Consider the following 25,686-nt stretch of genomic DNA (forward strand, 5'->3'; position numbering starts at 1 on the left):
ATGTTAATTACTTCTCTGAGTAATTTTACTCAGTGTCCTCAGTGTAAGGATTAGATGAGCTGAGGTATGTAAAATACTTAATGCTTAGCACATAGTAGGTGGTGAACAAATATTAGGTCTTTTCTCCTTTCCCTTGTCCAGGTGGTGGGAGATCATGCTAACTGCCCAACACTTATTCCCCCTCGCTTCTTTTTGCTAAAAAAGTCCCAATTTTTTGTCAGCAGATCCCCTTTCCCAAATAGTCATCCCTCGTTATCTGTGGGGAATTAGTTCCAGGACCTCTGTGGATATTAAAATCTGTGTATGCTCAAGTCCCTTATATATTATAAAATGGTGGTAGTAATATTTGTACAGTATAGCTTGTATGCATCCTCCCTATACTTTACATTGTTTCTAGCAACTTATAATACTGAATACAATGTAAATGCAGTATAAATAGTTGTTATACTTTCTTTTTGTTTGTTTGTTTGGATTGTTATTTTTTTCCTGAATATTCTTTTTTTTTTTTTTGAGACGGAGTGTTGCTCTATCGCCCAGGCTGGAGTGCAGTGGCCGGACCTCAGCTCACTGCAAGCTCCGCCTCCCAGGTTTACGCCATTCTCCTGCCTCAGCCTCCTGAGTGGCTGGGACTACAGGCGCCTGCCACCTGGCCCGGCTAGTTTTTTGTATTTTTTTAGTAGAGATGGGGTTTCACTGTGTTAGCCAGGATGGTCTCGATCTCCTGACCTCGTGATCCGCCCATCTCGGCCTCCCAAAGTGCTGGGATTACAGGCTTAAGCCACCGCGCCCGGCCTTTTCCTGAATATTCTTAATCCCTGGTTGGTTGAATCCAGGGAAGTGCAGACATGGAGGGCCTTGCTTTCCCAGACTCCGTTGCATCTCAGAGTGGCCAAGGGACCTAGCTCTGGTCAATGAAACTAAGGGGAAACTATTGGGAGCCTCTGGAAGGTCTTTGTTTCTTTAGAGAAGGAACAGCTGTGCGAGGATGGCTTGCTGGCCCCTTTCTTCTGCTCTGAACCCAGATGTGACCTCTGAAAGTACGGGACCATCTTGTGAACATGTGCTAACAAGCCTAATTAGAAAAACCAACATTCAAAGAATGGTGGAAGGAAAAGATAGCGCTTGCGTCCTTAATGGCATTGGTGAGCAGCTGGGCAAGCATGAAACTCCTGCCCCTTCACTTTGTGTTACCTGAGATAATTAAATCTCTTTATTGCCTAAATCAGGAGTTGGCAGACTTTTTTTTTTTTTTGAGACTGTCTTGCTTTTTCAACCAGGCTGGAGTACAGTGGTGCTAATTTGGTTCACTGCAACCTCCGCCTCCTGGGTTCAAACGATTCTCCTGCCTCAGCCCCCAGAGTAGCTGGGATTACAGGTGTGCACCACAATGCCTGGCTAATTTTTATATTTTTTGTAGAGACAGGGTTTCACCATGTTGGCCAGGCTGGTCTTGAACTCCTAACTTTAAGTTATCCACCTGTATCAGCTTCCCAAGGTGCTGGGATTATAGGCGTGAGTCATCATGCCCAACCTGGAAGGTATTTTTAAAGGGCCAGAGAGTAAATATTTTAGGCTTTGCAGGCCGTATGGTCTCTGTTGCCACCACTCAACCTGTCCTTGTAGTGCAAAAGCATCCACAGACAATATGTAAACAAATGGTCATAGCTGTGTTCCAATAAAATTCTATTTACACAAACAAGTAATGGGCAGGATTTGGCCAGTGAACAGTGTTTGCTGATTCCCCAACTTCAACCATTGATAATCATGGTTATCAATGATTGATATCAACATATCAAATATGTTGCTTGCAGCCAAAAGTATTTCCGATACATGGATACGATATGGGAGCAACAAATTTAAAGCTGCTACAGATTGAAGGGATGGGAAACAAGCACTGGAGAAAAGGGGATGATTAAGATGGATTGATAACTAATAAAATCACATCAAGTGAGTCCAAAATGCACAAGCGGCAGAGTGGGAAGGAGACAGCTTGTGAGAAAGCCTGGGAAAGTGCTCTAGATTTAGGGCTAGAGTGCATGGGTTCAAGGTTCAAGATAAAAGAAAGCGTGGCTTACTATTCAATTGACTTTACTCCTTGGGGACTTATGAATTAAATGAATGCTTAGAATTCAAAGATAGAGCATCACCTGCTCCTGGAAAGTTTATGTGGCAGGTACTTCAAGTGCAAAAACAGCCTAGAAATTCAGTCTCACGTGGTCTTGAGGCTTTTCCCAGAGGACATGAAAGAATTATAGAGAGGATGGTGGAAGCTAAATGACACTTTTACTCACTCAATTTTTTCATTCAGTCATATGATAAATATTTGTTGGGTACTTTTTATATGCCAGACATTGTGTTGGGCCCTGAAATATGGAACCATTAGACCAGAGGCCTTTTCTGGGTGAATTGGAACCTCACTTCTTTTCTGTGAATCTTTGCTTTGTCTGACTTTTCTCTGAATGCAGTAAGGCCCAGTCTCTTCCGAGATGCTGTGGTGGCCCCTGTGCGGATGGCATGATGTGCTATTTGAGTCTGGACAAGAACCCTTGTAGTTTCTCATTAGTGGGCATTTCTTTTTCTTTTCTTTTCTTTTTTTTTTTTTGAGAAAGAGTTTCGGTCTTTCATCCAGGCTGGAGTGCAGTGGCATGATCTTGGCTCACTGCAACCTCTGCCTTCCGGTTTCAAGTGATTCTCCTGCCTCAGCCTCCTGAGTTGCTGGGATTACAGACACCCAACACTACACCCGTCAAATTTTTGTATTTTTAGTAGAGACGGGGTTTCACCATGTTGGCCATGGCTGGTCTCGAACTCCTCACATCATGATCCGCCTCCCTCAGCCTCCCAAAGTGCTGGGATTACAGACGTGAGCCACTGTGCCCAGCCATTAGTGGGCATTTCTGAAGCACCAGCTTGGTTCTGAAGCTTTACTGAGAAGCTTGCACCATGGTGCAGAGAGTTGCCAAGAAGAGTTAGGGAATCCTAGATCAGGAATTTAGAGTATTTACATATATTTTTGCTTAGGGTTTGGAAGCTGATCTTGGTGTATTCATTTTATATTGCTGTTGTTAACAAATTACCATACATTTAGTGGTTTAAACAACACACATGTGTTATTCTCGTACTGTTCTGAAGGTTAGAAGTTTGAAATGGGTCTCACTGGGCTAAAATCAAGGTGCTGACAGGTCTGAGTTCCTTCTAGAGGCTCTAGGGAAGAATCTGTTTCCCTGCCTTTTCCAGCTTCTAAAGGTCACCCCCAGCTTCATTGCTTGGCTTGTCACCCTTTCCTCCATCTTCAAAGGCAGCAACATTGAATCGAGTCCTTCTCAGGCTGCCCTCTCTCTGATCATTCCTTCTGGTTCCTTCTTCTGCTTTTAAGGACTGTTGTGCTTACCTTGGGCCCACCTGGATCATCCAAGATAATCTCCCCATTTCGAGGCCATCTTTTGAGGACAACCTTAATTCCATCTGCAACCTTGATTTCCCTTTGCCCTGTAACCTCACAGGTCCCAGGGATTAGGGCAGAGATATCTTTGGCAGAACATCCTGTCTACCACATTCTCTTTATGCTTTTTTCTAGTTTTCTGGTCTCTTTTAATAACTTCTTAAATTATGCCCGTGAGGTTGGTTAATAATGTCCCATCTCATTGGATAAACTGAAGCACTGAGGGATGCCCAAGGCCTGCTTAGGGCGACCGAAGAGACCAGTCAGGGTGAAATCTACTTACTCACTTCCAACCTGTTGAAGGATATTTTCAGTGGAAAACAGCAAAATATAAGAAAGCATGTATAGTATAATTACAACCTCACACAAGTATATCCTGTATATAGTCATGGTGGAAAGACTGGAAGAAAATAGATGAAAAAGTTAATAATGGCAGTATTAGGGTGTTGGGCTTAAGACTACAAATAGTTCTTTCTTCTCTTTTTTTTTTTAAATAAAATCAAGTTTTCAGTAATAGATTATATTTCTAAATAGAAAACATGTTAAAAATTAATTAATTTTATGGCACCCACCCTCTTCTCATGCGTATTTCTTTAGTTCTTCCCTTAAGTTATTCTAGACCTAACCACCCACTCAAAAGTCACTCTAAAATATAAAAGGAGACAGAAGGGAGCCAGGAAGGGAGTTTCTGGAACAGGGAAATAAACATGACAGCAGGAGGCTGGGTACGGATGGTTTCAGACTGTTCAGGCCTGCCTGGGCTTTGCCAATCAACCCCAGCTTCGGGTTTCTTCTGCAATGAGTAATTAGTGTGCACAGGGTGGCCTGTTATCCACATTCCACTGTGAGCGCTGCCTTTAACGAGGGACTTGCTCTGGCCAGTTGCCTCTCCTGATGTATGTCAGGTCTATGAATGCAGGGCACTAAGGGCAATCCCGTGTACCTGTCCCTTCCCCCGCACTGGCTGTCCTGTCCACCTGCTATATTGCTGGCCGCTGAGGGTTTTCAGAGGATGGAAGGAGACGGTAGGGTTTGTGTTCCTGCCCAGCAGATGTTGGGTGACAGGGCGCCAGAGTCCCCAGGAAGGCAATGAAGGCCCAGGCCCAGGCAGCCAGTTGCCATCATACTGCAGCGGGTGGCCCAGCCTTTGTGTGCAGGATTCAGCAGAAGGGTGAAGAGAGAAGCCCCCAAATCCCAGAAATGGCAGGCACAGCCCTCCACAATTTGGCCCCACCCATGTCCCAAGGTATATTTCCATCAGGCAGCCTGGGAGTGACCCTGACTTCCCCTGCCGTGCACCTTCTCCCCTAGAGGCCTCTGCTCACCTAAGCCTCGAAGGTCTCACCCTGCTTATCTTTACAAGACTCAGCTCAAATACTACCTTCTCCAAGAAGCCGCTCTAGACTTTTCCCAGTAAGAGGCAGTCACACTCTCTGCCTTTATTAGGAAATCATAATCTCGCTCCTCTCATGGACTGCCTTGTATCAAAATGTCACTGGGGCACAAATCTGCCTCTTTCACCAGATTGTGCACTCCTGGTGGGTAGAGGTTAGAGCCCCCCCACCCCCACCCCCACCTTCCCCGGCCACATCCTTGTAACCAATATGTCATTAAACAATTTGTTGAGCATCTGCTATGTGTCAGGCAATGTTTTAGGCCCAGGGCAGTTCCTGACTACTCAGATGTTGGCTCGGTTGAATGGAAAAACCCAATAATGTCTGCATTTTACTGCTGACTACCTGTGCTCTGAGCTGCCTGCTCCAGCCAGAAGTCCTTCTCTCAGGAGGGGCACAGCTGGCATCTGCTCGCCCTCAGTCAGGCTTGCTGGAGTCAGTGTTCTCTGGCAAAGGCCAAGCCTTAGAACAGGGTGACTGCTCATTGTTGCTGCACCTGTGCATGTGTGACTGGAGCCAGCCTTGGGGCTGCCAGGTGAGTGCAACTGGAGTAGAGGTGGGGGCAGGGTGGGAGGAGAGGGAGGCCACTTGCAGCTGTGCCTGGAAAGCATCCTACATCCCCAGCCTGACTTTGATTAGCCTTGTGCAAACACTGCTGCTCTCAGCCAGCCCTTTCTCTGCAGGTTTAATTTCTGGGATTCTGTGCAAATGGTAACTCTCTCTCCTGTCTATCTGTGGTGAGCATATGTTCCTGGATACCAGGCCATAAAGAAGAGAGTCGTTAAGTGGTCTGAATTTTCTCATTAATGCAGTGTTGTAAGAAGGCTTGATCCCTGACCAAACCATTCAGCATCAAAGATTTGACCAGCCATATGTCATAAATGTGAAGGTACAACTAGGATTGCTAGCAGCAAAAATTAGGCTCCAGGTCCTACAAGAGCTCAATCTACCTGGATTTGAATCCTGTCTTGGTGACTCACTACCTGTGTGACCTTAGGGAAATTATTTGATTCATCTGTGCCTCAGTTTCTTTATCTGTCAAGTAAGGATGACAAAAGTACATACTTTACATACGAAAAAAAAAAAATGAAATTGGACTCTTACCGTACACCCTTTACAAAAGTTAATTCAAAATGGAGCAAAAACTCTTAGAAAAGTTTTCCCCTAGAGTTTACAACCATAGGGGAAAAGCTTCATGACACTGAGTTTGGCAATGAGCTTTTGAATATGATATCAAAAGAACAGGCAAAAAAGAAAAAAATAGATAAGTTGGACTTCACAAAAATTTTAAACTTTTTTTTTTTTTTTTTAAGACAGAGTCTTGCTCTGTCACCCAGCCTGGAGTACAGCGGCACGATCTTGGCTCACTGCAACCTCCGCCTCCCGGGTTCAAGCAATTCTCCTGCCTCAGTCTCCCTACTTTTGTGCATCAAAGGACACTATCAACAGAGTGAAAAGGCAGGCAACCCATGGAGTGGGAGAAAATATTTGTAAATTTGTATCTGGTAAGAGATTAGTATCCAGAATACCTCTCTTTGAGAGAGAGAGAGACAGAGACATGGTCTCAGTTTGTCACTCAGACTGGAGAGCAGTGGTGTGATCATGTCTCACTGTAGCCTCGATCTTTTGAGCTCAAGTGATCCTCCTGCCTCAGCCTCCCAGAGTGTTGGGATTACAGGCATGAACCAATTATTCAGAATATCTAAGAACTCCTACAATTCAATGACAAAAAAACAAACAACCCACTTAAGAAAATAGACAAAGGACTTGAATAGATATTTCTTCAGAAAAGATATACAAATGGCCAAGACAAACATAAAAAGATGTTCAATGTCATTTATCACTAGGTAAATGCAAATCAAAACCACAATGAGATTCCACTTCACACCCACTAGAATGGCTATTACAAAATAAAAAAATTTTTTTTCAGGTCAGACAGGTAATGTGTTGACATTGTAACAAGGTTCGGAGGGTGGCACATTCACACATACATGTGAACACCCAATCATCATGCTTATGAATTACAAAAGGATCTGGTTATTATCAAATAAAATGTTTAAGGCTGGGCGCAGTGGCTCATGCCTGTAATCCCAGCACTTTGGGAGGCTGAGGCGGGCGGATCACCTGAGGTCAGGAGTTTGAGACCAGCCTGATCAACATGGAGAAACCCCGTCTCTACTAAAAATACAAAATTAGCTGGTGTAGTGGTGCATGCCTGTAATCCCAGCTACTAGGGAGGCTGAGGAAGGAGAATCACTTGAACCTGGGAGGCGGAGGTTGCGGTGAGCCAAGATCATGCCATTGCACTCCAGCCTGGGCAACAAGAGCGAAATTCCATCACCAAAAAAAAAAAAAAAAAAAATTTAAAAGAAAACCGAAAGTAACAAGTATCGATGAGGATATGGAGAATCTGGAACTCTTGTGCACTGCTGGTGGGAATGTAGAATGGTGTAACTAACTGCTGTGGGAAATCCTATGGTAGTTCCTCAAAGAATTAAAAATAGAATTACCATATAATCCAAACAATTCCACTTCTGGGTATACACATAAAATAACTGAAAACAAGGACATGAACAGATATTTGTACATCCATGTTTATAGGGCATTGTTCACAACAGCCAAAATGTGGCAGCAACTTAAATGTCTGTTGATGGAAGAATGGAAAACAAGATGTGGTGTATACATACAAGGGAATATTACTCAGCTTTACAAAAGAAGGAAATTTGGATACATGCTACAACATGAATTCATTCTTCTAATGAGTGAAGACACTATGCTAAGTGAAACGAGTTAGCCACAAAGGATACAACTGTATGCTTTCACTTATATGAAGTTCTTAGAATAGTCAAATTCACAGAGACAACAGAAATATGGTTGCAGGAGCTGGTGGCAGAGGGAAATGGGGATTTACTATCTGATGGATGTGGAGTTCAGTTTAGCCAAGTGGCAAAACTCTTGGAAATGGATGATGGTAATGATTGTACAACAATGTGAATATACTTACTGCCACCAAACTGTACACCTAAAAATGGTTAAAATGGTAAATTTCATGTTATATATATTTTACTACAATAAAAAAGGCACCTGCCTTATTAACCTGTTGTGAGGATTAAGTGAGTTAATAAGTGTAAAGCACTTAGAATGGTACTGGTATAATACTAAGTTCTACATAACTGTTAGCATTTTTTTTTTTTTAATTGAGACAGAATTTCGCTCTTTTTGCCCAGGCTGGAGTGCAATGGCGTGATCTTGGCTCATTCTCTTGCCTTAGCCTCCTGAGTAGCAGGGATTATAGGTGTGCACCACCACGCCTGGCTAATTTTTTTTGTATTTTTAGTAGAGACGCTATTTCTCCATGTTGGTCAGGCTGGTCTTGAACTTCTGACCTCAGGTGATCTGCCTGCCTTGGCCTCCCAAAGTGTTGGGATTACAGGCATGAGCCACCATGCCTGGCCCCTGCCATTGTTATAAATATTCTGTTAGTTATACAAGGGAACAAATGAATGAAGTACATAAAACCTAGAGAAACAGGAGTGTACTGGATCATATATATAGCTTATTATAGAAATGCTACTTATCATCCAAATTAATTTTAATAAAAATCTGATTTGCTCTCCTATAATTACAAAGGGTTGTCTTAATGGATGTGTTGAAAGACTCGGGTCCACTTTTTAAACATACTGTTAAAGCTGGGGAGATGCTTCTTTTTCTCTGGGGCATGTGGAGTTTTCAAAATCAAGCCATCTAGGGGTTAAACATGGGGCTTTGGAGTCCATTGTTGGGCTCCAATTCTAGCTTCACCACTTAGGTGTGTAATTTTGAGCAAACTAGTTAATGTCAAGCCCCAGGTTTCCTTCCTATAAAATGGAGGTAATGCTAGCACCTAGCTCTTAGGCTTGTGCAGATTGAATGAGGTTATACAGGTAAAGTGCCTGCCACACACTAAGCACTCAATAGGTTCAGCTATTATTGACATTACCTTTGACCTCATAGTTGGAGTTGACCATGTTTCTCTCTGATCTTTCCTACTTCTAGGTTTGTTAAAGACTCCAAGTACAACGACTCAGGACCTGCTCCAATGGAGCACACTCAGAAAAAGGAGTGCAGGCAAATTGCTCTTTCTCCCCTTTGCTGCCTTGGTGCCTACTTAACACTGTTGACAGCCACCAGAGCACTTCCTACATTTTACCGACACCGTCAAAAAAGTAGCAGGTTATTGATTGGGACTTGCAAGGAAACTTCATCCTCCTAATCTCTGGCTAAAAGGGTAACAGATAATTTATAATTCTCTCTCCTTTTCCATATTTTTCTAATTTATGTAAAAACCCGATATTATCATTAGAATGGGAAAATAATTCAAAAGGCATATTTCTTACAATATTTTCTACTTGATAAAATGGCTATCTGGGCTGGGTATGGTGGCTCAGGCCTATAATCCCAGCACTTTGGGAGGCCCAGGCGGGAGGATCGCCTGAGGTCAGGAGTTTGAGACCAGCCTGGGCAACATGCTAAAACCCCGTCTCTACTAAAAATACAAAAATTAGCCAGGCATGGTGGCATGCACCTGTAATCCCTGCAACTCAGGAGGTTGAGGCATGAGAATCGCTTGAACCTGGGAGGGGGAGGTTGCAGTGAGCCAAGGTCACACCACTGTACTCCAGCCTGGGCGACAGAGCGAGACTCTGTCTAAAAAAACAAAACAAAAAAAGGTAACCTAAAGGTTCCTTCGTGGGGGGACATTGGCTGAAAATAGCAATGAAAGAGTTAAATGCCTTGAGTATTAAGATGCGGGGAGAAATTAGGCAGTACAGGATGAGTGGTGACTATTCAGTGGAACAAGGCTGACAATACTTTTTAACTTAACCAAATTTATAATGGAGATGGCAGTAGCAATATAGTTGGCCCTCGCATCTGTGGGTTCTGCATTTGTAGGTTCAATCAACCATGGATCAAAAATATGTGGGAAAAAATCAATTAATAATAGCAATATAGACCAGACGCAGCAACTCACATCTGTAATCCAATACTTTGGGAGGCTGAGGTGGGAGCATTGCTTGAGCCCAGGAGTTTGAGACCTGCCTGGGCAACATAGTGAGACCCCATCTCTACAAAAAATTTTTTGAAAATTAGTTGAGTGTGGTGGCACATGTCTATAGTCCTAGCTGCTTGGGAGGCTGAGGCAGGAGGATTGCTTGAGCCTAGGAGTTTAAGGTTATAGTAAACTACAGTCATGCCACTGAACTCTAGCCTGGGCAACAGAGCAAAACTCTGTCTCCACAAAAAAAAAAAGTATATATATATATGTATGTATATATAATACTAATAAGAAAAATGCAGTATAACAACTATTTGCAAAGTATTTACACTATATTAGGTATTATAAGCAATCTAGAGATGATTCAAAGTATATGGGAGGGTATTTGTAGGTTATATGAAAATACCATGCCATTTTATATAAGGAACTTAAGCATCCTCGGATTTTGGTATCTTCAGGGATTCCTGGAAGCAATCGTGGTCCTTGGTTTTGAAATCAAGGGGTATCCTGGAACCCTGCAGATACCAAGGGACAATTGTACAATGTTGGTTGAAATCTGCTATAGTTATCTAAATCCTGTTTGTCTCTCAATGAAACGGAGAAGTGGCATGTCCTGTGAACTGAATTTTAAAACACATTATTTTAGATACATTATTTAATCAATTTCTCATTGTTGGTATTTATCCTACCCCGAATTATGATTACTTAGGTTTTATAGCTATTTGATGTCTCAATAATGGGAAGCTGAATAAATTAAAGGCCTCAAGAAGAATGGTTTCAACTTTAGAAATGCTAAACAAGATTTCCTTCTGTTAAAAAACATCAATGAAAAACCAACTAAGCAACATATCTGTGTGTATCCAGAAGTCTAAGAATGTTGACCTCTGATTTCTTGACTTAACATTTATCTTTACCCATTAGGAGTTGGGCCATTAAGAAAGTTCAAGGGTAGATGTATGCTGAGCTATAAACTCCAGATGGGTTGCTACATGTATGCTGTCAGATCCAGAGGGCTGGAGGTGCTGTGAGATGCTTTAAACCTTGACTTTCACCTTTCTGCAACAGGCTTCATTCTTACAGGCCTGGGTGGGGCCTGAGTCATGCAGGTTTCTTGATACACAGTCCAGCCAAGAACAGATCCTTCCATGAGCAGCACTATTACTCTACCCCATTTTCCATCCTCACTTTGGCTCTTTGACTTTGAGTGTAGTGTTTTAAACTCTTGAACTATCGTATTTGGACAAAGAAATACTCACCCTAATGGACAGATGGTGTGGTTATTGGTGGACTCAGTTTGCAGCACTTTTTGCCATTCCATTTTCCTCCCCGAAGCCTCTCATCTTGATCTCTAGGTTCAACTGTCTACCTCTTTCACAGCTATAGATTTTTATTTTACTTGTAAAATCCCATAGTTTAAAATATATATGTGGTAGAAAGAAATGTATACATTAACATATGGTTTATAATCCCACCACCCATGGTTTATGCCACAGTTGAAATTTGGGTGGATATCCTTTGTTGGATGTATAATCAATTTTTTTTTTTGAGACGGAGTTTCACTCTTGTTGCCCAAGCTGGAGTGCAATGGTGCCATCTCGGCTCACAGCAACTTCTGCCTCCTGGATTCAAGCAATTCTCCTGCCTCAGCCTCCCGAGTAGCTGGGATTACAGGCGTGCGCCACCATGCCCAGCTAATTTTTTGTATTTTTAGTAGAAACTGGGTTTCCCCATGTTAGCCAGGCTGGTCTCAAACTCCTGACCTCAGATGATCCACCCGCCTTGGCCTCCCAAAGTGCTGGGATTACAGGTGTGAGCCACCACACCTGGTCAATAATCACTTTTTAAAAATCAGAATTATATTAGAGAGGTGATGTTTTCTATGTGGCCTAATCTCACATTCTGGTGCAGTGATTTACTTGGCTGTATAACTTTGAGTGAGTCACTCAAACTCTCTGTGCTTCTATTTCTTCACCTTTAAAGTGGATAATAATAGTACTTACTCCCAGGATTATTAGAAAGCATAAATGAGTTATACTTGGAAAGCACTTAGAATAGTGGCAAAAATACCATAACTACTCAAAAAAGCTTAATGAACATTCGTATTTTTATTATATGAATACATTTTTGTAATCTGCTTTTAAAAAATACATTCCGGGTCAGGCATGGTGGCTCACGTCTGTAATCCCAGCACTTTGGGAGGCCAAGGTGGGTGGATTGCTTGAACCTAGGAGTTCGAGACCACTTGGGCAACAGAGCTAAACCCCATCTCTACAAAAATACAAAAAGTTGGCCTGGCATGGTGACATGAGGCAGCAGTCCCAGCTACCTGGGAGGCTGAGATGGGAGGATCACTTGAACCTGGCAGTTTGAGGCTGCAATGTGCCGTGATCGTGCCACTGCATTCCAGCCTGGGTAACAGAGGCGACTCTGTCTCAAAACAAAACAAAAGAAAAACATTGTGCAGATTTTCTCATGTTATTCATGACTAATACATGACTTCATTGCTTGACCCAGGTCATTACATGATTTACCAGAGTTCATTTAATCAGTGTTCCATTGCTGGGCATTTACTGTTTTCAGTGTTTTGCGTGGTAATAAAGAACTCTGTAGTCCATGTTTTTCTGCATAAATCTTTGAACCTATATCTGATTATGTCCTAGGGCCAGCTCCTAAAAGTAGAATGTTGAATCAAAAGGTATCAGCCCCTTTTAGGCTTTGCCAAATTGCCCTCCAGAAATGTCATGTGAATTTGTACTCCTAACATGTGAGACTGCTGTTTCCCTATAGCTGTCCTGGCACTGGGTATTATGATTTTAAAAGTTTCTTGCCAGGCTGTTGTTTTCATAGTCAGATGGTACTCTCTATTTTCCAAAGCTTCTGAGGTGTTTCTTTCCTTTTCTTTTTTTTTTTTTTTTTTTTTTTTTTTTTGAGACGGAGTCTCGCTCTGTCGCCCAGGCTGGAGTGCAGTGGCCGGATCTCAGCAGCTCACTGCAAGCTCCGCCTCCCGGGTTTACGCCATTCTCTCGCCTCAGCCTCCCGAGTAGCTGGGACTACAGGCGCTCGCCACCTCGCCCGGCTAATTTTTTGTATATTTTAGTAGAGACGGGGTTTCACCGTGTTAGCCAGGATGGTCTCTATCTCCTGACCTCGTGATCCGCCCGTCTCGGCCTCCCAAAGTGCTGGATTACAGGCTTGAGCCACCGCGCCCGGCCTCCTTTTCTTTTTTTTAAATAATTTTTATTATTTTTATTTTGATAGAAACAGGGTCTCACTATGTTGCCCAGGCTGGTCTTGAACTTCTGGGCTCAAGCAGTTCTCCTACCTCTGCTTCCCAAAGTGCTGGATTACAGGTATGAGCCGCTGCACCCGGTGTGTTCTTTTTCTTTAATTCTAAGTCCCTTTTGAGTTGCTTCCCCTCCTCTTTTAATCTACTATGTCCTTTAATCTTAAACTCCAGCCCTGTACTCTCCCATACATTTTCTTTTCTCTAATTTCTTCACACCATTTCCCTCTGCTCATGTGGAGTTAGACTATATATTCTGTTTTGTACAGATATGAGCTATAAATTTAGAAGATGGATATCACAGGAAGATAGTAACTTCTTTTTTTCATTGAGACCAAATATAACCAAAAATGAAACTGACCCCAAACGGACTCATCTACTTTATAAACTAATAAGATATCTGTTACCTGAAGTATTTAGCCTTATAGACAAGTGTCTGAAAACGATGGAAGGTATTCTTACTCTGGGCAGTAAGTTAGCCTATATATCACTCTGTCCAACCAAGAAAGTAGAAACTAAGTAAACACAGAAGGAATTTAATTTAGGGAATTGGTTGTACAGTTGATTGGAGAGCTCAGAAGCCAAACAGATGGTGGGGGGGGGCAACATTGAGATCAGTAACATCAGGAAGTCAGCACCACACTTAAGCTAGAAGGAAAGAGGGAGGAGCTGGTGGGGTCATCTGGAGGAGTCGGGGGTCATAGTGGGCCTGTGTGTTGAGAGCTGTATCACAGAGGTAATGCAAATGGTTCTTTTCACCTGAGGCAGAGTGGGAAGGGAGAAATAATGTGGTCTTCCTCTTCTTATCCCTCTCTAATCTCTTTCCAGTGTCTCCCATTGGCAAATTCAACCAGAAGCCAGTGAACACAGATGTTTGTGGAATTGTATATAGCCTGTGGTCAACCTGCCTGCGATGCAGAGCAGAGCAGGGGAAGGGAACAGAGGGAATCTGAGACAAACAGGTCACGACCAGACTCAGTGACCACTAGAGTCCCTTCAAGTCCACAAACAACAGGGCAGAGTGCAAAGTATGTAGGCCCTAGTGAGGTAGGCAGTCCTAGATTTGAATTCTGGCTTTGTCATTTAGTAGCTCTCTGGCCTTGGGCAAATCACTTATCTACCCTGAGCTTTGGTTTCCTCATCTATAAAAGGAGGCAAGAAAAACTATATTGCACAGGGTCATTGTAAGGATTAAATAAAATAATATTTAGCTATAACACAACAGTAAGCATTCAACAATTGGTTTTCTTTTATTCAAGAATTTATTATTTTTAAGGCAAAGAGCATTGGGTATTCGGCCAAGGTCATCAAGCTTCTCTATTTTGAAAGATGAAAAGAGGGCAGAGGAGTCTTTTCTTTTGGAAGCTCTGCCTGGCATGGGGGTAGGTGATAAATTGTCCAACAATGATTCTGGGAGATGATCTAAGAAACATTGAAAATATCATGCATGACCAAGTCATTTATCCCACAAACATTTGTGGGTACTCTTTCTGGAAATGATTTAGACATGGTCCCCAGGTGGGAAGAGATGTTAATCCATCAGGAATGACAGACAGTCAAAGAGATAAATCTCAGTGCATGATGGTATGGGAATATTTGCAGAGGAGGGAGGTATGGTCTGTCTCTGCCTAGGCAAGTGGGAGAAGGCTTCAGTGAGGAGATGGTATTTAAGTTGTGTTTTGAAGGATGGGTGGGAGCTTGCCAGCTGTAGAAGTGTGTGCAAAAATGGAGAGTCATGAAAGGGCACAGGTGTTGAAGAATGATGAGCTAATCACATGGGTGGGGCCTTATGACATCCATGATTGAAGTGGTACAGGAACAGGTGGGAAATGTGGCTAGACATTGAGCAGAAAAGCCAGTGTGTTGAAGGGCCTGATAGAAGAAGCTAATGACTATTTTGTGGGAATGAAAAGTCAGTAGACACTTTTAAATTAGGGAGTCATCCCCCATTTCTAACCTAGAATTTTACAAAGTGACACATCTTCCCAGACTATCTTATGGCCTCAGCCAAAGGGCTGATGCATGCAATTATATAAAGCAGGGGCCAGGTGCACATCTCACAAGACATTAGGAAGTATGAATCAGAAAAATGAGCACAGGCATTTTCCCTTAATATTATATTCAGGATGGAAAAAGTCATTAACTTATCCTGCAGACGCTGAAGGGCTCAAGGTAAATATTTAAAATGTTCTCCCTCTCATTTCCACAGAGCCAAGAACATCAGAGGTGGGATGATGATGCTTGTGGCTATGAGACAGGATTTCAAGGATCCTGATGAAACGTCTGCTGGCCTGAATCTGTCGGAATGCTGAAAAGGACTTTGTGTTACTCTAACTGAAAGGAAAACACAAAATGATGATAATGTAGCCCTTTATGCTTTTCAGAACCCTTTCACATACATTATCTCATTTAAACTTCGTGACAATGGTGTGCAGCAGATAGGGCTAAGAGTACAGTCAATCTCATTTTAGAGATGAAGACACAGAGGTCTGAGAGTTTCATACCTTCCCAGGGTCCAAGAAGTTATTCCCAAAGCTGCACCTGGGTTTCTAGACATGTTGCCAGCAACTTCCCCAAACCCAAGGGAGTGCTCTGCCTACCTGTTGCCTTCCATATGCCAGGATAGCTTCTTTGAGGTCTTGAAGGGTGTGCAGTTCAAGACCCAACTTCCTCCAGGGACCTTTGGGGCAGTAGGGGCCTTTTCTCCTCTCTTTGGGTGTCCATGCCGAAATGGCTAAACCTTCTGAGTAGAGGATCAGGGCACCCTTTCTAGTGCTGAAAGTTTTAGGGAGAAAGAGGCTCCAGGAGTGCTGGTTGGCATTGTTCTCATCTTGAGGTTTGCTGACAGGAACGTAGTCTTCTGGGGACCTCCAGTTCAAGTAATCCTGCAATGAAAAGCAGCCACTTTGACGGAGCCACCGTGGAACAGTTTTCTATAGCAAATACTGCTTGTGCGAAGCCTCTGGCATTTTTTTTGTTACTGATTTTCTCTGAATTGTTCACACAGTGTTATGGAACACAATTGCTCTTCTTAGCAACTGCCTTTTCTCTCCACATTTCAAAATTAGTGGAACCCAGGGCATGGTTCTATTTCACCCCATACAACTTTCAGGAGAGTCATGTATGGCTGGAGGATTAACTTAGCTTGCATGTAGGTTACAGGCCAGTTAAAGTTTCCTGGTATGCAAGTAAGCGGTCAGAATTATTAAGGGCAGCAGATAACTTTGAAATTAGACCTGGACTAGCTGGCAGTTTAAATAGGAGCATTCCAAGCCACCACCACTTCAGCTGTACGTGGGGAGAATTTCTATACATTCCAGATGCTATGTAACATTACCTAATTTGGCTATTTAGGGGCCTATAAAGCGGTTACATATTTTGTAGGTAAGTAAATGCCATTGGCCATACAGGTCCTTTGAAACTTTATACGCCTTTTAACACAGCAAAGGCCAAATATCATGACAAAGTACCATGACATGGAAATCTCTGTATGACCCCCAAATTTGCAAAGTATCCCCAATAGATTTCTTATTCCTGGCAGGATTCAGTGAAATAAAATTCTAGTATAACAAGGGAATTTTGCCACCTCTTTAAAATCTTCTAAAATGAGTGTTTTTTTTTTTTTTTGGCCTATATTAAATATGAGTCCTGTGGGTTGAATTCCAGAAAGTTCAAGGAAGCCATTGAAATGGCATGAACACACACAGCATTTCAACCGCAGAGCATGACTTCCAAAAACCAAACAACCATCAGCTTGCCTAGAACCCAGGTGGAAATTCTGGTCTTGCACCAAACCATCCAAATTCCAGACAATCTGGAATCTCCTTTGGCCCAAACAAAGACAGTTATAAGGGGAAAGATGAGGGCCCCAGTGGCAATCTCAGTGTGTCAGGAAAATGGCGTTATTTTCTTAAGTTTCATAAAGGAGGAAGGACCATCTTCCAGTGACCCCACCACCTCACTAACAACACAAACCAAGACACACATGGTTTACCTCCCAAGTGGAAACATAGAGCATTCCTCTCCCACCTCCAAAATATGCCTTTCTTCAGCTGTGAGACTCACCTCTGGTTCAAAGTAGACTTCTAACTTCTGTTTGTCCTGGCCCAGCTTCCCGTGGCCCCGACTTAGGAGGGAGAGCGTGAACATGTTTGCCTCTGACCACCCCTTCTCAAGGGCAGTCCATCTTGGTTCTGAAGGCTGAAATCTGGTCACACCTCAAGATTTCCAGAACTCACAGCAAGCCCAAGAAGACCATAAACACAGGGCCTTTTATTAAATACATTTTTCCCTCTCGCAGCAGCTTCTTAATAACAACCAGTCACACAGTTTAGACAGTGTGTGTCTTTGTGGAGAGAAAAAATAAACCGCACAGCCAGCCTCCTCAAGCCCTGGATTGTCTACTCTCTGGGCGATCTGTCTCTCCCCTTCTCCTGAGCTCTTGTTGTCCCTTGGTCCCGGTTGCTCTGTTACCAGCCGTGTGCATCTACAGAGCTCGGCCACAGCACCATCCTTCTTGTCTGAGCGGAGGTTGTTTCCTGGTTGCTATGGCAGCACCGGGAAATGAAGTCCCTTAAACTAACCCAGGCAAAGCAGAGAGGTGCCGGGTGCAGTGTGCAGTCCCCGGGGATGGGGGTGGGGATCAAATGGACACTGAAGGGACCAGGCTCAGGTTGCAAGTCTCATTTGCGTGGGGTGGGGGCCTTGTTGGGGTACTTTTTCTGTTATTGTTCTCATCTTGTTTTTAGAAAGCGTCTTCCCCTCTCTCCTGATATGTGAGCCTGTCACTGTCAACTAACCATTAACAGAGCCAAGGTGTCATCTAGGTCACCTAAAACCACCTGTGACTTTTTCCTTGGCTGAGCTGCATCATCCCCTTGACTGGACATGAGACCTCATTATGGTAGTTGCTGCTTTGCCTGAGCGGGAGACACTGGGATTCTCTAGCTTCCTTTGCATACCTGGTTTTCAACTGGGCAACCTATCCCCAGATGGGCGTGCTCTGGAAATGTGGGTGGGGGACATTTTGGTTGTTGCAATGATTGGGGGTCCTCCTGGCATTGAGCAAGCAGAGGCCCCAGATGCTAAATGTTCTACATTGCGTGAAATTCCCACATAGTGATGAACTGTCCCTCTAGAATGCCAGGAGCACCCGCTTTGAGAAGCACCGTGTAGTCTGGGATGCTTGGGTCTCTTTGACAGTGACATTGTGACGAGCACAGACAGGAGGGAAGAGGGTCAGGAAACAAAAAGACTCCTTTGCTGGGGATCCAGGAACCTGCTCAAGCCTTGAAAAACAAACTGCCTGTTAGCGGTCAGCTAAACTACCCTGGCAGTCTTGTGGGAGTGCCCCCTGCTGGCCTGTGTGAAGAAGCACAATGGGCTACAAGCCCAGTTACCTTTTTGATCTTCTTCTGTGGCACTTTCCCCTCCCCCTCCGATCCCCCCCCCAACCAAGCTCAAGTCTCCTGAGAAAGAAACAGAGGTTCTGTTGTAAAATAAAATAGGATTTATTATGGGGAATCAAGACAGCGAATGAATGAATGCAGAGGCTCGAAACAGAATTTAATCAAAACCACAATGAGAAACCACTTCCCACCTACTAAGATGGCTATTATTTAAAACAAAAACAAAAACCAAAACAGAAAATAACAAGTACTGGTGAAAATATGGAGAAATTGAAAATCTTTTGCATTGCTGTTGGAGATGCAAAATGGCACAGCCTCTGTAGAAAATGGTATGACGGTTTCTAAGAAAATTAAACATAATTACTGTACCACCAGTAATTCCACTTCTGGGTCTATATACCCAAAGGAAGTGAAAGGAAGGTCTCAAAGAGATATTTGTATACTCATACGCAGAGCAAAATTGTTTGTAAGAGTCAAAAGGTGGAAGTAACTCAAGTGTCCATTGACAGATGAATGAATCAACAAAATGTAGCATATGCATACAATGTAGTATTATTCAGCCTTAAGAAGGAAGAAAATTCAGTCGGGCACCATGGCTTACGCCTGTAATCCCAGCACTTTGGGAGGCTGAGGCGGGCGGATCACCTGAGCTCAGGAGTTCAAGACCCAACTACTTGGGAGGCTGAGGCAGGAGAATCGCTTGAACCTGGGAATTGGAGGTTGCAGTGAGCCGAGATCGTGCCACTGCACTCCAGCCTGGGCAACAGAGTTGAGACTCCATCTCAAAAAAAAAAAAAAGGAAGGAAATTCAGACACATGGAAATTACAACCCCCATAAACCTTGAAGACATTACCCTAAACAAAGTAAGCCAGTCATGAAAGAATAAACATTGTATGATTTCACTTATGTGAAGTACCTAGAGTGGTCTGATTCATAGAGACAGAAGGTTGAATGGTGATTGACGGGCTGGCAGGGAGAGGGGAATGGAACATCAGTGTGTAGTGGGTACAGAGCTTCAGTATGAGAAGATGAAAAAGTTCTAAAGCTGGATTCACAACAATATGAATTTGCTTAACGTCAATGAACTGTAAACTTAAAAATGTTAAAATGGTCCACTTTAGCCAGTGCAGTGGCACACACCTGTAATCCCGACTACTCTGGAGGCTGAGACAAGAAGATCCCTTGGGCCCACGAGTTTGAGATCAGCCTTAGTGACATTGTAAGATCTCATCTCTAAAACGAAAGTAAATTTATGTTACATGTATTTTACCACAATTAAAATTTTTTTCTGGCTGGTTGTGGTGGCTCATGCCTGTAATCCCAGCACTTTGGGAGGCCAAGGCAGGTGGATCACTTGAGGTCAGGAGTTTGAGAACAGCCTGCCCAACATGGTGAAACCCCGTCTCTACTAAAAACACAAAAATTAGCCAGGCGTGGTGGTGTGCACCTGTAATCCCAACTGCTTGGGAGGCTGAGGCACAAGAATTGCTTGAACCTGGGAAGTGGAGGTTGCGATGAGCCGAGATGGCGCCACTACACTCTAGCCTGGGCAACAGAGTGAGACTTGGTCTCAAAAGAAAATGTTTTTTAATTGTATAGCAAAACATAAAAAAGAAAACACTGAATTCAGCGCTTTATAATCTGAAAACCGATTGGTCAGCATAATCATGGAGTGACCACCTCACAGTAGATGAGATAAAATCCAAGAAACCCAGGGTTCCAAATAGTTTCTGGGGTCGTAGGCTACGGCTGCTCCCTCCCTTCCCCTTCCCTATCCCTTTGAAGTGCAAAAAGGGCCCTTAAACAAAACTTTGTTGAGAGATTACTATATTCCAGACACGATCCCTGGACTCCAGGCGGTCCTGGTACCTGAAATATGACATGACAGCTGTGTTAATGGAGGTAGAGTGAAGTAGGTGCTCTAGGAAAAGAGGTGAAGGCATGTGCATGGGGAGAGCGGGGAATGGATGGTGGCAGGCATTGTGGAAGGGTGCCAAGATGAGGAGGCTTAAAGGTGGGCTTTGGAAAACAGCAGTTCACTGGGAAGATGTGAGAGAATGGTGAGGAGGGAAGATGAAAGAGGATATTGCAGGAGGCAGGGACAGGAAAGTTTGAGGTCTCTGGGGAAGGCGTGATTTCTCTGCTGTGATCAAAACTGCAGGTCAGCCAGGAGCGGTGGCTCACCCCTCTAATCCCAGCACTTTGGGAGGCTGAGGTGGGTGGATCACCTGAGATCAGGAGTTCGAGATCAGCCTGGCCAACATGATGAGACCCTGTCTTTACTAAAAATACAAAATTAGCTGGGTGTGGTAGTGCATGCCTGTAATCCCAGCTACTCAGGAGACAAGGCTGGAGAACTGCTGGTACCCAGGAGGCGGAGGTTGCAATGAGCTGAGATTGCGCCATTGCATTCCAGCCTGGACAAGAGTGAAACTCCATCTCAAAAAACAAAAAAACAGGCCAGGCGCTGTGGCTCACACCTGTAATCCTAGCACTTTGGGAGGCTGAGGTGGGTGGATCACAAGGTCAGGAGTTCGAGACCAGCCTGGCCAATATGGTGAAACCCCGTCTCTACTAAAAATACAAAAATTAGCTGGGTGTGGTGGCACATGCCTGTAATCCCAGCTACTCAGAAGGCTGAGGCAGGATAATCACTTGAACCTGGGAGGAGGAGGTTTACAGTGAGCCGAAATTGCACCACTGCACTCCAGCCTGGGCGACAGAGTGAGACTCCATCTCAAAACAAAAATAAAAACAAAAATAAAAACAAAAAAGAAAACAAAACTGCAGGTCATGTGGACAGAGATACAAGGACAGAGGTCAGCTGGCCAACGCCATGAAGGCTGCATACACTGTGCTGAAGTATTTTGGATTTTAATCTTCAGGTAGGTTTGTTGTTGTTGTTGTTGTTGTTGTTTTGTTTTTTACATTGCCCAGGATGGTCTTGAACTTCTGGTCTCAAGTGATCCTCCTGCCTCAGCTTCCCAAATAGAAACCACATGAAACAGAAGATAGATGCTGTTCAGTGGCCACCTCCCCAGCACATTCAGGAATGTATCCCTTGTTCCAAAGTGCTTGGAGTAAATGAATGCCACTCTGGAGAAGCGGCCTATGTGATACTGTCAGAACCTTTATCCCTCTTTAAAAGGAAGTGTAATTGTGTTTTCTAGAATTTTATTCATCTTTAGGGGCAATCTGTAAGGAGAGTCCTTGGTATTGCCCTTGTTACCTTGGTATTACAGGCATGAGTCCTTTGCACCCCCAGGTAGGTTTTATTAAAGCAGGTGGGTGATATGATTCCATCTGGGTTTTTAGGAAGATAACCCTGAGAAGTTTATAAAGGATGGATAGAAGGAGAAATCCTTATCTCATCAACCTCTGGGTGAACTTTCAAGACTTGCAACCCAGGCCAGTCTTCTCTTGGATATGAATGAACTTGTCAAATAGGTCAGGAAAAATCACCAGCTAAGTGGTCTTTGAATAAGACAGAAGGGGAAACTCTATACCAGCTGCAAAGAAAGATAAATCTTGCTGTTTCGAAAGTGCCATTGCTCAAGAAAGAGAGAAAAGTAGCATAAGAGGAACTTAATGGAGCCCTTGGGACCTGAATGAGAACCACTATCGTTAGCCAAGGGACGGCTCCAAGTTTCTCCAGTGGAGATTCTTTCTCTGAACTCACCTGCCTTTGAAATGTTAACTCGTCTATACATAGTGAACCAGGGCCCCAAGAAGTGCTCTTTCTGAGTCTGGGTTGAGTGAGCATATCACCTAGGAAAATGCCTAGGAGTCCACCTGGCCCTCCCAAGGCTGTGGCAAGCCCTCCAGGTCTCTGTGGGGCAGCAGTAATCTGTAAGCAGCCAGACCACAGCCTAAAGTGGGCCTCTCCTAAACCATGGTGTTTACATCTATGCTGTTTAATATGGACAATGAACAGATCCACAGATCAATTAATACTCGTTTAAAAGCATTTGCTCAGTCCCCACAACAGTTTATAGAAAGTACATTTAGAAAGCAATCCAGGTTATTGCTATTCTAAAGTGCTTGGGGATCCCAGATGAAAGGCCCTTGTAACTGGAAAGTATTTATAACTCAAGAAGAACCCCTCCACACCCATGTTATACAACACCAACACCATCTCCTGGCACGCCTGACCTGTCAGCCCATGCAGCACGTCTGTTTGAATTACACTGGAACTTCTATAGGGTGGAGACCTTGTTTTTATGGTTTGTAAAACATCATGAATAACCATGGCACTCTGTAAATAAATAGAAACCACATGAAACAGAAGATAGATGCTGTTCAGTGGCCACCTCCCCAGCACATTCAGGAATGTATCCCTTGTTCCAAAGTGCTTGGAGTAAATGAAGGCCGCTCTGGAGAAGCGGCCTATGTGATACTGTCAGAACTTTTATCCCTCTTTAAAAAGAAGTATAATCGTGTTTTCTAGTATTTTATTCATCTTTAGGGGCAATCTACAAGGAGAGTCCTTGGTGTTGCTCTTGTTAATGAAAAAGGAAAGATCAGTGCACAGAGAGATGAAATGATTTGCAGAAAGCCATAGAGCAAACCAGAGGTGAAATGGGACCTTGTCCAAATTTGGTTCCAGTTTCAGCCTGTCTTTCATCCTGTAATACTTCTGCAATAGAGTAGTAGCAGCTCTTCATAAGAAGCCCATGGCTCTCAGAGAGCAGCTGTGACTTTGGCCCCCACTACCTGCTTCAGCCATGAAGCTGGTGACTGGGCCCTGGACCTCGGGTCTGGCTGCTATGACTACTTCTAAGCACTCAGATCTCCCCAACCTTGCTTCTCTTGAGTTCACTTTGCAAATCTAGTTGGAAGGGAGTCTAGAAAATAAAGGTTTCTGCTTTCTAGCTCTTGCATCAGAGGGAATGTAGAATAAAAGTTGATAGAGCCAACTACAGTTATCTACCATAAGCACCAAAAACAAGTTGTATGAGAAAGTCAAAACAAAAGATTTTTTAAAATATGGGCTGTGAGACTGGGCATGGTGGCTCATGCTTGTGATCACAACACTTTGGGAGGCCGAGGTGGGAACATCGCTTCAGCTCAGGAGTTCAAGAGCAGTTTAGACAACATGGCAAAATCCCTCTGTCTGTACAAAACATGCAAAAATTAGCAGTCTGTCTACAAAAAATAAAAAAATTAGCTGGGTGTGATGGTGCAGGCCTGTAGTCCCAGCTACTCTGGAGGCTGAAGTGGGAAGATTGCTTGAGTGCAGGAGGTAGAGGCGGCAGTGAGCTGTGATCGCACTGCTGCACTCCAGTCTGGGAGACAGAGCAAGATCCTGTCTAAAAAAAAATTAAAAAGATGGGCCATGTACATGACAAGCAGCAATGCCTTACATTATTAAGGCTCTTTCCATTTGCTTGTGTTTTATGTCCCAACTAGACTTTAAGTCTTTGGAAGGTAGAGACTACATCTTACAATTCTTTTTTTTGTTTGTTTGTTTGTTTTAGAGACAGGGTCTTGCTTTGTCACGCAGGCTGAATGCAGTGCTGTGATCATCGCTCACTACAGCCTGGACCTCTGGGGCTCAGGCAGTCCTTCTACCTCAGCTTCCTGTACTGCTGGGACTACAGGCATACACCACCATGCCTGGCTAATTTTTTATTTTTTTGTAGAATGGGGTCTCACTATGTTGCCCTGTCTGGTCTCAAACTTAGACTCACGTGGTCCTCATGACTCAGCCTCCCAAAGTGCTGGGATTACAGGTGTGAGCCACTGTGCCTGGCCAATATCTTAAAATTCTTTTTTTTTTTTTTTTTTTTTGAGACGGAGTCTTGCTCTGTCGCCCGGGCTGGAGTGCAGTGGCCGGATCTCAGCTCACTGCAAGCTCCGCCTCCCGGGTTTACGCCATTCTCCTGCCTCAGCCTCCGGAGTAGCTGGGACTACAGGCACCCGCCACCTCGCCCGGCTAGTTTTTTGTATTTTTAGTAGAGACGGGGTTTCACCGTGTTAGCCAGGATGGTCTCGATCTCCTGACCTCGTGATCTGCCCGTCTCAGCCTCCCAAAGTGCTGGGATTACAGGCTTGAGCCACCGCGCCCGGCCATCTTTTTTTTTTTTTTTGAGACGGAGTCTCACTCTGTTGCCCAGGCTGGAGTGCAGTGGCACGATCTCGGCTCACTGCAAGCTCCACCTCCCAGGTTCACGCCATTCTCCTGCCTCAGCCTCCCGAGTAGCTGGGACTACAGGCACCTGCCACCATGCCCGGCTAATTTTTTTGTGTATTTTTAGTAGAGACGGGGTTTCACTGTGCTAGCCAGGATGGTCTCGATCTCCTGACCTCGTGATCCGCCCGCCTTGGCCTTCCAAAGTGCTGGGATTACAGGGGTGAGTCACCGCGCCTGGCCCTTAAAATTCTTAATACTCCCTGTAGCATAGAACCCATTGCATTATAGTAGCAGCTGATTGAATATTTGTCATTTTGCTTTTTAGCATGCTCAAAGAGATGCATAATTGTCTTTGAGCCAGTATGAAAAATATAGAAGAGAATTGGGTCAAAGCCTGTTTTAGTAGTCGGTAGTTTGCTATAGTACAAAGCTCAGACCCATAGGTTGAAGGTGCTGACCAACTCAAGGCTTAGTATACAAAGACTGAAAGGGCCCTAACAGAATCAGTGTGGAAGATAGAACCCTCTGAACTTGTTAGAAGAAGTACAGACCTGCTAAGGATAAGTTACTTGGCTTATTCAGAGACTAGGGCTAATTTCTCATGTGGCCCAGGCCAGGTCTGAAAGAAGAAAATGTGAAAGGCAATAAAGAATACTCTGGAATCATAGCAAGATAGAGAGAGTGTCAGCCTTGGATTCCTGCTTCCTTTCTCTCCTTAGCTACAAATTATGGCCACATGGCCTGTCTAGTTCAGAGGGAAGGGACTAAGGATCTATTTATTTTAGATCTTTCTGAAGGGTTTGCTTTGGGAGTCTAAAATATTTGGTTATCCCTTTGCTCATGGCTTCACTTTATTAGCAGGAGCACTCACTGTAATTGCAAGCTTTTAAATTTATGGTGGAGAGATAGTGAGTTTGTAGAAGAAATAAAAGCCACACATTCTTGGTTCTTTCATAACATGGGGAAAATCAATCACCACCTGGCTGGCAG

General features: G+C 43.8%; 1 protein-coding gene and 1 non-coding gene across 3 annotated transcripts in view; both read right to left on the reverse strand.

Moving 5' to 3' along the window:
* The window catches only part of KIAA2012 (KIAA2012 ortholog), a 139,262-nt gene extending 121,586 nt beyond the window's left edge, over window positions 1–17,676 (reverse strand). For both annotated transcript variants that reach the window (XM_033230683.1, XM_033230682.1), the window contains exons 1-2: window positions 17,220–17,676; window positions 15,755–16,039 (exon numbers count right to left, since the gene is read on the reverse strand). In XM_033230683.1, the coding sequence (XP_033086574.1) occupies window positions 15,755–16,039; window positions 17,220–17,303 (369 nt within the window). In that variant the 5' untranslated portion in view covers window positions 17,304–17,676. The remainder of the gene's footprint in view (window positions 1–15,754; window positions 16,040–17,219) is intronic.
* Window positions 6,766–6,869, reverse strand: LOC117095534. The gene has a single exon (XR_004442064.1). It is a non-coding gene; the product is annotated as a small nucleolar RNA U13 (small nucleolar RNA).
* Window positions 17,677–25,686: the final 8,010 nt, after the last annotated feature.

The sequence above is a fragment of the Trachypithecus francoisi genome, unplaced genomic scaffold, assembly GCF_009764315.1.
Source record: "Trachypithecus francoisi isolate TF-2019V2 unplaced genomic scaffold, Tfra_2.0 Lachesis_group13, whole genome shotgun sequence".
Classification (NCBI taxonomy): Eukaryota; Metazoa; Chordata; class Mammalia; order Primates; family Cercopithecidae; genus Trachypithecus; species Trachypithecus francoisi.